This window comes from Lithobates pipiens, unplaced genomic scaffold (genome assembly GCF_037356315.1).
Source record: "Lithobates pipiens isolate NorthernLeopardFrog02 unplaced genomic scaffold, aLitPip1_a1.2 Scaffold_10, whole genome shotgun sequence".
Taxonomy (NCBI): Eukaryota; Metazoa; Chordata; class Amphibia; order Anura; family Ranidae; genus Lithobates; species Lithobates pipiens.
In genome coordinates, this window is record NW_027507686.1 from 174592489 (window position 1) to 174607553 (window position 15065).

At 44.9% G+C, this 15065-nt stretch overlaps 1 protein-coding gene across 1 annotated transcript in view; it reads left to right on the plus strand.

The window, feature by feature from the left end:
- The window catches only part of LOC143925921 (mucin-2-like), a 230350-nt gene that overhangs the window by 26104 nt on the left and 189181 nt on the right, over positions 1-15065 (plus strand). The window contains exons 6-7 of the mRNA XM_077450216.1: positions 1005-1221; positions 14370-14495. Of these exons, the coding sequence (XP_077306342.1) occupies positions 1005-1221; positions 14370-14495 (343 nt within the window). The remainder of the gene's footprint in view (positions 1-1004; positions 1222-14369; positions 14496-15065) is intronic.

Genomic DNA, 15065 nt, shown 5'->3' on the forward strand with positions numbered 1-15065 from the left:
AGAACAAGGAGCTACGATCCTGTATAAGATCTACATCCCTTTAGTTGGAGCTCACAAAAAGCTGCAAACTCTATCATGCTGCAAGAAGTGGAAAAAGTCACATGAGCCCCCATATCACAAATGTATGATGATCCCAACAGATTAATGGAGCAAAACTGATATAAAAACAATCTAGCTTCTTTGTCCAGTATGTATATAGCACACGTTCATGTTAAAGAAAAATTCTGCACACAAAAAAACTACCCTTGCAATGCCCCCCACCCCACACTACAAGGGTTAAATGTGTCCTTTGGCTAGGGGCAAATGAATGTGGTGTGATACTTAACATATTCTTTTCTACAGCAAGGTCCCTTCAGTGGTGTGAACTGTCCTGCAAAGCCCCATACACACTATCAGTTTTTGGTAAATCTGAAGGAAAAACTCAGTAGAAAAACTGATAGTGTGTATGGGGTTTAAGGTACTCCTGGTCTAAGCCACACTCCTGCCTCATCCACATACAATGCAAGGTTTACAAGCCGTGCATTGAATGTGATGATGCTAAAGGACCACTCACAGCCCAGAGCACTGTACCATTGCAGTGTGGAAGCCCCACTACAAGGGTTCTTATTTTTCCAGACCGGAGTTGAACTCAAAACTAGTTCAAAGCATACTTTATCATCACACACTTAAGTGTGTCTATCTCTCATTGTTTGTGTGTCAGCCTTATTTTCACAAAGTATATCTTCCATTCCATACTAAATTCGGTTAGCTCATATATAGCAGAAAATTATTTCCATTTCTCCCCTTCTAGTCATTATTATAATAAATACATATTCTGAAGTAAATCCTGAGGAGGAATAAAGCCATTATGGCTCAGGCAGTAAGAAAAATGTAAGTTTTGCCCATAGCGATCAGTCATGTCTCAGTTAATGCTCTCTCAGAAAATCTGATGGGTTGATTATGTAAAACACCTTCACCTGTCATCAATCAGCTGCATTTATTTCAACATTGTGCTTTTTTTGTAGCGCTCGGTGTGTGAAAAACACCTGGGACATGCTGCATTTTTCAGCTGTCAAGATCTACTCAATGTGGAAGCTTACATTAATGCCTGCGTGCTGGACATGTGCTCCTGTAGCCAATCCCAGGATTCATTCTGCCTATGTAGTACAATCAGTGAATATTCCAGGCAGTGTTCACATGCTGGAGGTCGCCCAGAAACCTGGAGGACTGACAGATTCTGTCGTAAGTATACTTTCCACACAGGCTTTTAACTGCTGAGTATCAACAGCAAATGTTTTTCATGCATTTAGTGTGAAACGCATCAATATCTTTGCTGTTGATTCTAAGCTCTGATTGAGCAGTGAGCACCTTGGACCTGATTTTGTTGTGAATTTTGTATGTTATGACCAGGCAAAGTCTGCGAAACAAGAGTTGCCACTGCAGCATTGCATGAGGAAGCTGATTTCCATTGTGGTAGCAGGTTTTGGCATTATAATTTAACAGGTTGCAGTAGTTTGTTATTCGACTCATCTACTGTAGTTCTTTTGGTCCTAAGAATAAATTGCAACCTTTACAATTCTCTAATGTGTTGTTTCAGGGTAAGGGCCGGTTCACACTGCAGGCGAGGCGAGGCGACTCCGACTTGCCTCGCCGCGACCTGCAGCGGCCTCGGCGGCGACTTGCAAATGACTTCTGTATAGAAGTCAATGCAAGTCGCCCCGAGGTCGCCCGAAAGTAGTACAGGAACCTTTTTTCTGCGTCGGAGCGACTCGAGTCGCTCCTCTCAGAACGGTTCCATTGTACAGAACGGGGGCGACTTGCGGGAGCGAGGCGAGGCGAGTTGTGTCGCCTCGCATCGCCCGCTGTGTGAACCGGCCCTAAGTCTTTTTATTCATCCCAGCACTCACAAAACCTTGAGTTTGTTTAAATGAGGAAAGAAAAATTGTGATGACTAATATTACAGGATCAGAAACCAAATAAAATAGATACTGTTTAAATGCCCATATGTGTTATCCCAGCTGACTTTTCACAGTGTTTGTGGGTGCTGGTCAGGTTTAATACTAGCTCATCAGACACATTGAGGGCTGTAACAACATGGCACCTGTCCACACACTGTCAAGGCATATTATAAGCTTCTGTTTTAAAAAAATGACTTTAGCTTGGTCTCCTACCCATGAGTGAACCCCCTCTAACATTAGAGGGGTTTTTAAACTAGGCGACGGGGGAGAGGGCCCAGAGGTAGAGATGGTCAGTGTGGAACATATTCCAGAGGGTAGTATTTGAGCCATTAGTGGTAGGTTGACTAAAGCACATAAACCCAAGGTATGTATAGTAACAACTAGTTGCAATCTGGGAACACCCAATAAGAGGATAGTATGTGACTGGTCTAAACTTTGTGGCATGTTCACCAATGGCAGGAACCTGGCAGAAGAGATGGGTGAACTAGAGATACTGTTGTACAAAGAGGATTTGGATTTTGTAGGAATTTCAGAGATCTGGTTCAACAGCTCTCATGATTGGCTGGCAACCATTCAAGGGTATACCCTTTATCACAGATATAAAGAGGGTAAAAAAGGGGAGGTGTATGCCTATATATCAAGAATAATGTATTAGGGAATGTGAGAGATGACATCACTAAAGGAGCTAGGGAGGAGGAGGTGGAATCCTTATGGGTAGAGCTCCAAAGGGATGAAGCTACAGGTAAAATAATACTGGAAGTATTCTATAGGCCCCCTAACCTGAGGGAGGAGGGGGAGACAGATCTCCTATCACAAGTTGGATTAGCAGCAAGGATGGAAAGTGTTATCAAAATCATGGATTTTAATTAACAAAGATATAGACTGGGCGGAGGGAACCACGCATTCATCTAAGGCTTGCCAGTTCCTAAATGTCTGGCATGGCAATTTCATGGTTCAGATGGTAGACACACCAACTAGAAATAAAGCATTACTGGATCTACTGATTACCAACAATACAGACCTGATCACAGATGTATAAATAAGGGGCAATTTAGGGAGCAGTGATCACAGATCAATTGGCTTCAGTATAAATCACACAAATATGAAACATAAGGGGAATACAAAGACACTGAATTTCAAAAGAGCCAACTTCCCTAAACTACAAGTCATGCTAGAAGGCATGAATTGGGATAAAATCTTAGGAACAAAAAACACAAGGGAGAGATAGGTTTGCTTTAAGAGCATATTAAATAAGGGTATTAGCTAATGCATCGCATTGAAGAGCAAACTAAAGTCCTGGATGGCTTAACTCCAATATAAAAATGCATATAAAAGCAAAGGAGAAGGCCTTCAAAAAATACAAGGTTGAGGGATCATCCTCAGCATTCAAACTTAATAAAGAATGCAACAAGAAATATAAAGGTTCAATTAGGGCACAAAAGACACATAGCGGAGGAGAGCAAAACAAATCCCAAAAAATTATTTAAGTATGTAAACAGTAAAAAAGGGAGAATAGACCATATTGGCCCCATAAAGGATGAGGAAGGACATCTAGACATGTGCACACTGAAATATTTTGTTTCAGAATTTCGTTTTCGTCCGAAAAATAAATTTAGTTACTCCCGAAATTCGTTTTTATTTATTTTGTTTCATTAAAAAATGAATTTGTCCGAAAATCTGAAATAATTAAGGTTGAATCTGTCATTGAAGGCTCATGGTGTCTGTCAAATGTTCTAAGAAGATTCGACGGAGCAGCTAAACTGTACGACGCCGCAATCGTACATTTCTGGTCGAATGTTCCGCCTACAAGCTATAGTAGAATTATAATGTTGTATGACACTAGTATTCATTATATTTATTAATTATTATTACTAGTCAACCAACATTAGAATTCTTCTATAGCCTATGGGCACTTGGGCAGAGCATTTGACCATAAATGTCCACTCGTGGTGACTGCTTCATGGAACCATCATGTCGAATCTTCATGTCGAATCTTGGACTAATAGAGTTAGGTGAGGCACATTCAACCTTTTTTGCTATTGTCTCTATAATGTCAAATCTTTTCTCTCTATGTCGAATAATCGTGGACTAATAGAGCTAAGGTTAGGCACATTCGACCACAGGTTCAATGGACACAGATTGCAATTGTCAGTGTCATGTTGAATCTCCTATCTATATCGAACTGTTGTCACAACGAAAATGGAAATAAAGCATTTGTTTCTGTCGGATCTTTCAGTTTTCGGATCCTGCACATTCATTATTGTTTGTTAAAACGATAACGAAAAAAGATAGGTAACGTCCCTGTCCATGCCTGCTGGACCATGAGTCAGCGATAATATGCACCTTACCGCTGACCACCCTGTCCAGCGAGGCATGGACATTGACTTCCACATGCCGGTAGAGAGCCGGAATTGCCTTCCATGAGAAAAAGTGGCGTTTGGGAACCTGCCACTGAGGAACTGCACATTCCACAAACTAACGGAAGGGGGCAGAGTCTACCAGCTGAAAAGGCAGCAGTTGAAGTGCTAGCAATTTAGCCATTCAATCCGAGGAAGTTTTCCACTACCTAACGGATCTCAACCGGCGTCAATCTGCCCCAGTCAGCTCTTTAGAGCGGGCTAGGGGAGAACGAACACAGGGAGACTTATGACAATACATATTAAAATACATCCAATACATCTTCATAAAATTTTCCACAACACGCTGCCTCTCTGTCTATTTCTCTCCGCCTCTGCAACACACTACACAAAACTCTGGTACAGATTTGTGTGACCGCTAGGAATGAGCCGGACACCCTCCGGTTCAGTTCGCACCAGATCTTTCGAACGGACCAAAAATTCATGCGAACTTTAGAACCCCAATGAAGTCTATGGGACTCGAACGTTCAAAATAAAAAAGTGCTAATTTTAATGGCTAATATGCAAGATATTGTCCTAAAAAGGGTATGGGGACCTGGCTCCTGTCCCAGGGGACATGGGTGAATGCCTAAAATGTGTTTAAAAACGTTTGCTTTAATGACGATTAAAGTGAAAAAAAAGTGAAATATTCCTTTAAATATCAAGCCTGGGGGGTGTCTATAGTATGCCTGTGAAGGGGCACGTGTTTCCCGTGTTTAGAAAAGTCCCTGCAAAAAAGGAAAGGCCTGCCCTATATGCTCTGCAGAAATTTGTGCCTAAGGTGTTGGTGTTGCTACAACACTGTAAGCCCTCAAAGTGACTCTTGGTAGGCGCTGGAGAGCCCTGCTGTGAACAATTATATCAAGAATTGTAATTACATGCCATTGTTGAACAGTGGTAGAAAAATGGGGCCTTTGGTGGTTGTGGTGGTGGTGGTAGTGGTGCTGGTGCCACAACACTGTAAGTCCTCACAGTTACTCTTGGTGGGCGCAGGAACGGGCCCTGCTGTGAAATATTATATCAAGAATTGTAATTAAAGGCCCCTGTTAAACAGGGACTGAAAAATTGGGCCTTAGGCACTGCTTGCTGGTGCCACAACACTGCAACCTCTCCCAGATACTCTAGTTGGAGTGCAGGAATGAGCCCTGCTGCAAAGCATTGCATCAAAAATTGTATTACATGCCCCTGTTACACAGGGGGTGAAAAATTGGGTCTATACACTGCAACCTCTACCATATACTCTAGTTGGAGTGCAGGAATGAGCCTTGCTGCAAAGCATTGCATCAAAAAATGTAATTACACGCCCCTGTTAAACAGGGGCTGAAAAATTGGGCTGGTGGCATCACCCAGAACCAAAAATATTCTTCCAAGTTATCAGCGGAGGAGGAAGAGGATAGACAGTCAACATAACAGGATAGTCACTCAGCATCAGCATAGGCAGTCTTGAAGGGATGTGATATTTCAAAAAAAATTATTCGGTTACATCAGCTTCAGGTGCTTGGTAGTTGGTGGTGATCCAAGACTGATTCATCTTTATGAAGGTCAGTCAATCAACTGAGTCGGTGGACAGGCGCACACTGTGATCGGTTACAAAGCCACCAGCAGCACTGAAGGTGCGTTCCGAAAGAACGCTGGATGCAGGACAGGCCAGTAGCTCAATTTCATACTGTGCAAGCTCTGGCCAGTGATCCATCCTCAAGACCCAGTAAGCCAGAGGATTTTCGGTGGGAAAGGTGTCCAAGTCTGACCTTGGCCCTAGGTATTATCTGCACCATGTAAATAAGACGCTGGCGATGGTTGCTGGAACCGATCATACTTTGCGGCTGCGGACTAAAAAATTGTCTCAACGCTTCGGTCAGACAGCCACCTTCTCCACCACTCCTTCTGACCGATGCCTCAGCAACACATTTTCCAGGACCAGGATATTGTAACCTCCCAGTCTCTGGGAACGCGTTGCACAGACCTTTCTGCAAGGCCTCCCAGAGATGTCTCATCCTCTGCTCCCTCTGCTACGGCAAGATAAGATCCGCAAGGTACCCTTGTACCATGGATCAAGGAGAGTGGCCAGCCAGTAATGGTCCCTCTCATTGATCCGAAGAATACGAGGATGCTTCTGCAGGCTTTGCAGGATCAGGGAGGCCATGCAGCGTAGGTTAGCTGAGGCATTCGGTCCGGAGTCCTCTGGGTCACTAAGGACAACATGATCCGCAGCTACCTCCTCCCAGACACGTACAAGTCCACGGGTTTCTTGGGACTGTAAATCATCCCTACAAGACTGCTGCTGCTGCTGCTGCTGCTGCTGATGCTGAGTGCCAGGCTTCACCTCCATGCTGACACAATCATCCTCCTCCTCCTCCTCCTCCTCCTCCTCTTCCTGTGTGATGGGTGGGACAGCAGGAAAACTGTCTGGATAAAGGGGGCCTTAAGAGGCAAGGAAGTCCTCCTCTTCATGCCTCTGTTCTGCCTCAAGTGCCCTATCCATTATTCCATGCAGCGTATGCTCCAACAGGTGGGCAAGAGGTACAGTGTCACTGATGCATGCACTGTCACTGCTCACCATCCTTTTGGCCTCCTCAAACGGTAACAGGACAGTGCATGCATCTCTGATCATGCCCCACTGGTGTGCTGAGAAAAAAACGAGCTCCCCTGACCCTGTCCTGGTGCCATAGTCGCACAGGTACTCATTGATGGCCCTCTGCTGCATGTGCAGCCACTGCAGCATGGCCAACGTTGAGTTCCACCTGGTGGGCATGTCACATATAAGGCGGTTCTTGGGCAGGTTCAATGCACAGGCATTAAATGATCTGCAGAAATGCACACAGACTTTCCTGGCCTGCTTCAGGACATCCTGTAAGCCCGGGTAACTGCCCAAGAACCGCTGCACCAGCAGGTTAAGGACGTGAGCCACACAGGGCACATGGGTCTGTTGTCCCTGTCGGAGGGTGGACAGGAGGTTGATGCCATTGTAGCAAACCACCAATCCTGGCTTAAGCTGGTGTGGCGTCGAACACCTCTCGGCCTGCCCCTGCAGAGCTGACAAAATATCTGCCCCAGTGTGGCTCCTGTCCCCCAAACAAACCAGCGCAAGCATGGCATTGTTTTGCCTGCGTACTTGCGTAGCCCCTTAAATGCCTACGGAGCACCGCTGGTTCCAAGGACAGAGAACTGGAAGAGGCCATGGAGGAAGAAGAAGAGGAGGGGGTGGAGGAGAGAGGTGTGTCACAACCAGTAGTAGCATTTTGGAGGCATGGTGGCTGAACAACCTCCAACACTACTGCACCTTGTCCTGCATCCTTCCCAGCTGCCAGAAGAGTGACCCAATGGGCCGTGAAAGACAGGTAACATCCCTGTCCATGCCTGCTGGAGCATGAGTCAGTGGTAATACGCACCTTACCACTGACCTCCCTGTCCAGCGAGGCAAGGGCATTGCCTTCCAAGAGAAAAAGTGGTGTTTGGGGACCTGCCACTGAGGAACCACACATTGCACAAACTCACAGAAGGGGGCCGAGTCTACCAACTGAAAAGGTAGCAGTTGAAGTGCTAGCAATTTAACCAAACTAGCATTCAGCCGCTGGGCATGTGGATGGCTGGGAGTGAACTTGTTTCTACGGTCCAGCAGCTGGGGCAGGGAAATTTGCCTGCTACAATCAGACATGGGTGTACTGCTAGCAGAATGCCCGCAAGCACTTGGCTGTGACACACCTAATTCTACACCTTCATTCCTCTCAGCACAGGTTTCAGAGAGGACTGAAGGTCTAGTGGGGTTGGAGATCCCAGCTGATGAGGAGCAAGGAGAGGTCCGCTTTGTTCTTTGGTGTGGGTCTTTGAAGTAAGCTTGCCAACGAGCTGCATGGCATGTCAACATATGTCTAGTCAAGCATGTGGTGCCCAAGCGGCTGATGTTTTGGCCATGTGGGATACGCTTGATCACATGTTGCAAATAGCAGCAGTGCGATCTGATGTGCTCTTCTCAAAAAAGACCCACACCAAAGAACTTTTAGAATAACACGCAGAGGCAGCGCCCTGCACAGGCGGAGCTCTGCGGTGTGATTCAGTCGGTGTGCTGCCCCTAAGCTGTCCCCCGGAGGGCATCCTGCCTAGTTGGAGATGTGCCTCCTCCTCCTCCTCTCTCATACCAGGCACCCACTTGGAGTCAGTGCCCTCATCATCCCCTACCTCTTCATCACTGGAGCAAACCTGGCAGTTTGCTGCAGCTTGTGACTGCTAGATTGCTGTCCTTCTTGAGCATCCCCTCTCTCTGTCCCATGGCCACGTGCTGATGACGATGCACCGCATCCATGACCAGCACTGTTGTCTCTAGACACAGAGCCTGCTTGCCCTCTTTTATTGGCTCGTGCCTGTCTGCCTCTCCTTGTTGGCCTTCCAGACATGGTAATGGCCTACAGGGAGATGGGAAAGCCAGCAATTGGGTAGTGTATATTGTGATGGAGACACAAAACACCCACTAAATCCTGCAGATGCCTTTATTATAGAACACCAGCAATAAAGGGCAGATACAGGTGTATATTGTGCTGTGCTGGAGGCACACAACACCCACTAACTCCTGCAGATGCCTTTATTATAGAACACCAGCAATAAAGGGTAGATATAGGTGTATACTGTGCTGTGCTGTGCTGTGCTGTGCTGGAGGCACACAACACCCACTAACTCCTGCAGATGGCTCAATTAGAGAAGAGCAATATAGGTAGCTACAGGTGTATACTGCGCTGGAGGCACATAACACAAACTAACTCCTGCAGATGGCAGATGGCTCAATTAGAGAACAGCAATGAAGGGTAGATACAGGTGTATTCTGCGGGGCAGGCACACAGACAACACCCAGTCACCCACTAACTCCTGCAGATGGCAGATAGCCCAGTTACAGAACTGCAACAAAGGGTAGATACAGGTGTATTCTGCGGTGCAGGCACACAGACAACACCCAGTCGCCCACTAACTCCTGCAGATGGCAGATGGCTCAATTAGAGAACAGCAACAATGGGTAGATACAGGTGTATTCTGCGATGCAGGCACACAGACAACACCCAGTCGCCCACTACCTCCTGCAGATGGCAGGTGGCTCAATTAGAGAACAGCAACAATGGGTAGATACAGGTGTATTCTGCGATGTAGGCACACAGACAACACCCAGTCGCCCACTAACTCCTGCAGATGGCAGATAGCTCAATTAGAGAACTCTCAGAACAGCAATGAAGGGTAAATACAGATGTATTGTGCCATGAAGGCCCACAGACAACATCCACTAACTCCTGCAGACGCCGGAACACTACACAAGGCCGCCGCGCTGGCAGCCTTATATAGTGTGGGGTGTCTACTACACAGCCTAAGCTATAATTGGCCACAGGCATCCTGCCTGTGGCCAATCATGGCTCTCCTCGCTGCCGGCGCTGTGATTGGCCAAGCAGGCGGGGTCACAGTACATGCTTCGCCAATCATGAGCCAGCAATGCACTGCGATGGCGCAGTGCATTGTGAGCCGTGAGCGCCACGTGAATTTGGCGCAGACGGCCCACAGAGTTCTGGCTTTGCCGAACGGGCGAACAACCGGTGTTCGAGTTGAACATGCGTTCGTCTCCAGAACAAAGCTCATCCCTAGTGGCCGCGTGTATGCAAGACAAGTTTGAGCCAACATCCATCGGAAAAAATTCATGGATTTTGCTGTCAGAATGTCCGATCAATGTGTCATCGTGTGTACAGGGCATAAGAGTGGCAAAGCTGTGGAATTCCCTTCCACAGGCAGTGGTCTCAGCGGGGAGTATCAATAGTTTAAAAAAAATATTAGATAAGCACCTGCATGACCACAACATACAGGGATATACAATGTAATGCTGACATATAATCACACACATAGGTTGGACTTTATGGGCTTGTGTCTTTTTTCAACCTCACATACTATGTAACTATGTAACATGTTTAGCCCAGTAGGACGCAATGATTTACCCCCTGCTGGTTGAAACATGTTAGGGGTGGTTCTCCCAGGGGTAGGAAACTAACCTAAAGTCTTTTTTGAAACTACGAGTGAGTACTCAATGCCGCGGCAGTGTGCGGATGGGCACAGGATATTATAATAAAATGTAGTGCTGTTCCAGAAACCAAATATACAAGTTAACTTCTTTATTTAAGTGGAAGACCAGATAATAAATAAAAACGGACTACCTGCAACAATCATGTGTCTGCTCAGTTCCCTAGAATCATGCAGACTTGCTCATAACTCTTTAGAGCTGTTCAGCCTAAATTGGAAAAAAAGGCTAAATATTCTTAAAAACACCCCCCCCCCGCACCTATCCTGCATAAGTTGTATAGAAAAGATCTGTGTTGTTACCTATTTTTAATCCAGTCTGGTCTGGTCATATAATACAGCAGCTCTGGCTCCCCTATGTCAGTGAGTGACAGCTGGAGGGGAGATGAGGGGGCGAAGACGGTGGCTGGGCCATGGGAGCCTATGGGTGACATCATGGCTCCTGGAATTCATAGCCATTGTTGAACACTCCCTTCCAAAAGGGAGCCAAAGCTTCTGAATTATGACTGGACTGGATTGAAAACAGGTAAGAACACATTTTTCAATAAATGTATGCAGGATAGACAGGAGGAAGGAGATGGGGGGGTCGACTTTTCCACCACTCTAACTTAATGGGGACAGGGACAGATTTTCTGTTAGGCACTGTAGGCCCCTGTCTATAGGAAACAAATACAAATAGTCAATCATCATAAGCAAAAATACAATCTTCTTATATGAGCCTATTTTACACAACATACTAAGCCAAGTGAAATGACAACATGCTTTGGGTTAAAAATGGGTAATGCTCTGGCAGCAAAAGTTCTATCTGAAGTTCACTAGGATTGGTTTACTAAACTTTGAAGTGAGCTGAACTGAGGTGAAATGAACTGAATTAGTCCCTGATAAACTGAAACATGTAAAATGCAATATAATAAAGTTGTGTTCACTTTACATATACAATCCTATATAGGAGAATCTAAAAAATTAAGATTTTGTAGGTTTAGTTGTTTGAAATTAAGTCAGACATCTCAAGTCTCCCGCAAATTGCCAGAGTCTCCCGCATTTCGGCTGCAGCTCCCTGACTCCCGCAAGTGTCCTGCAATATCCCGGCTGTCAGCTCAGACAAGAAGTCTTGCAAAAACGCATGGGAATGGCCAGAGCTGGGCGAAGTGTTACCATGCAGGAGAGGGGAGCAAACTTGAATAAGTCCCAGACAGTGTAAAAAACACACAGCACCCTGGCTTAAGCTTTTCTACAGCGTTTCATAGTTTCATAGTTAGTTAGGTTGAATAAAGACACCAGTCCATCCAGTTCAACCTGAGTGAGTGTCTACAATTGTCCCTATCCCTGCACATTACACACTCACATCGGTCCCTACAATCAAGGAGCCCCCAGTCCAAGGTCCCCACTCATATACTAGGGCCAATTTTGGACAGAAACCAATAAACCTACCTGCATGTCTTTGGATTGTGGGAGGAAACCCACGCAGGCACAGGGAGAACATGCAAACTCCAGGCAGGTAGTGTCGTGGTTGGGATTTGAACCAGTGACCTTCTTACTGCTAGGTGAGAGTGCTAACCACTACACCACTGTGCTGCGTTCACATGATAGAGTATATTCCCCGAACTTCCACCCATTCAGTGACAGCCTCAGGTGGAGGGAGTGTGAGGAGAGAACTGTACACCTTGATTGCCCGAGGGTTCCATCCATCAATTACACTGGCCCAGCCCCCTGCAGCTCGGCTTTCCATGTGGAGAACGGCTGGCAGATGTAAAGCAACACTCCCTCAAATGATGGGAGAGGGTATGAGCTCTATCATTGTGTTATCCCAGGTACACTTGTTCTATCAGAACAGGGTGACATACTACCAGATGGTGAGCCACCACAGTTGCTGTATGTTGTTACTTTCCCACTGCAAAGTAAATGTGTTTTGTGCAGACATCAGCAAGAGCACTATTGGAAAGATATTAGAAAACAATCATGGTGTCTAAACATTTTCCAGAAAATGTTAATGCATTCATCTCTTACTGTATTTAGCAACTGTGTATGTAATTTCTTATTACATTTAGGAAGAAGGACTTTTAGGTGAATTTTCAGAGTGTTGGTGTGTGTTGTTTAAAAATAGCAGCATGTCTGCGTTTATATTGCAGCACACATACAACATACATCACCTCATCATATACATTTGAATAACTTGTCTTTCATTAATTTTGACTACATCTTAAAATAACTAAACAATATGATGCTTTTAACAATGCATTCCATTGTCCTAGCACAAACCAGCAGGCAAGCAACAAATGAGTGTGCTTGTGTGAATGGGACAAAAATCTTTATAGTGAATGTAAGCAAAACCTCTCCTGTCTGTGCCGATTCTGCAATGTCACTCAATATCTCACAGGAGGATGCAGAGTGGACAGCACAAGACCCCCAGGATACTGGAGACCCCTTGTAAAATTACTGATCCCTCATTCCCTGCTGTGCCCATGCTAGCAATCCCAACCCCGATGCGCACAGACACACACATAACATGGTGATAGATAGATGTGTGTGTGAGCTGCAGCAGGTGAAAACTTCAATTGGTGGAGACAAGGGGCTGTAAAATCAGTGAGTCCACCGAGGGGGGAGCACCACGTGCCACCTCCCTGAAATTCGTTTTTGCAGGTTGGGATGTCTGTGAAGTACACGCTAGGTTCAATTCACCATAGTAGGCCCATGTTTACTTTAGTTCACCTCACTTTACATTTTGGTAATTTAGGCCTAGATTCACTTTACTTCAGCTCACTTTACACTTCAGAAATTTAGGCCCCGCTACATTTCACTTCACCTCACTTTACATTATAGTACATTAGGCCTGGGTTCACTTTGCTTCACCTCAATTTACACTTTAATTTTGAATACCATAAGGAGGACTATTGTTACAATTTTAGATTATGGATTAGGAGTAGGGATGAGCTGAACATCCCCCAGTTTGGTTCGCACCAAAACTTGCGAACAGACCTAAAATTTGCGTGAACTTTAGAACCCCATTAAAGTCTATGGGACTCGAATGTTTGAAATCAAAATTGCTAATTTTAAAGGCAAATATGCAAGTTATTGTCCAATAAAGGGTTTGTGGATCCGGGTCCTGCCCCAGGGGACATGTATCAATGCAAAAAAAAAAACTTTTAAAAACTGATGTTTTTTCAGGAGCAGTGATTTTAATAATGCTTAAAGTGAAACAATAAAAGTGTAATATTCCTTTAAATTTTGTACCTGGGGGTGTCTATAGAATGCCTGTAAAGGGGCGCATGTTTCCCTTGCTTAGAACTATCCCTGCACAAAGTGTCATTTCTGCAGGAAAAAAAGGCATTTAAAAGCACTCGCAGCTATAATGAATTGTCAGCTCCCCGTAATACAGAGAACAGTCATTGAAAGTCATTGATAAAAAAAAAAAAAAATGTGTGGGGTTCCCCCTAAATTCAATTACCAGGCCCTTCAGGTCTGATATGGATATTAAGGAAAACTTCACGCCAAATGTAAAAAAAATGGCGTGGAGTCCCCCCCAAAAATTCAGACCCTTTATCCGAGCATGCAACCTGGCAGGCCACAGGAAAAGAGGGGGAGACGAGAGAGTGCCCCCCTCCTCAACCGCACCAGGCCACATGCCCTCAACATTGGGAGGATGCTTTGGGGGTCTGTGACCCCTCAAAGCACCATGTCCCTATGTTGATGCTGTGGGGGTCTGCGAGCTGGGGGCTTATCGGAATCTGGAAGCCCCGTTTAACAAGGGGACCCCCAGATCCCACCCCCCCCGTTTAAAATGGTAAGGGGTACATCGTACCCCTAACATTTCACAAAGAAAGTGTAAAAAAATGTTAAAAAAGACACAGACACTGTTGGGATAAGTCCTTTATTAAAAATAAAAAAAATAAAAAGATTCCAGCAGTGTGAAATTCTCAAATCTTATTAATATTGTGATATATATTTATTAGTGATTGGATAATGTAAAAATTTAAAAATGTATTTATTCTTTTTCTAGCAAAGCAATGTCCTGCCAATATGATTTATCATGAGAGTGCCTCCCCCTGCAAGAACTCCTGCTCACACCAAGAGATACACAGCTTGTGTGAGGAGCACTATATGGATGGCTGCTTCTGTCCTGAAGGTGAGTACCATGGGGCTGATATACCAACTACACGGTCACACTGCACTGCGCTCTTCTTAACAATGTAATATGCAATGTGTGGTTTCATATGGAAATATCTTTCGTACCTCTCAAGATATCCATGTTTCAGTGGACAGAAATCTTGCTTTTAGTATGTTTTTTGAACATGTAACTTTCTGGTTCCCCCTGTTACTAAAAAGAAAAACGAAGAAAAAGTAAATGTGAAACATTTTATTTTATTTTGCCCCAAAACCAGTGGAGTCTCTGTAAGGTTTTTGTTGGGAAATTTCTTCAACTGGGACAATAAGAAAGACATGTTTCATCAAAGAGGTGAACGCTTCTAATTAGTGCTGAACTGCACATAGCTGGGTTCAGTTTGAGACAGATTCAGTGAATATGACTAAAGTTCAAGTGCTGAATCTGAACCCCATTAAAGTCAATAGGAGCTGGATGTTAAAAGTTAATAATGGCCATTTTCTAGGCTGGCTACTGCCAAGGAAAAATGTACCAAAGCAAAACAAAAAGAAAATTCAACTCTGTTTAGAGAGCAGTAATTTTAGTAATGCCTAC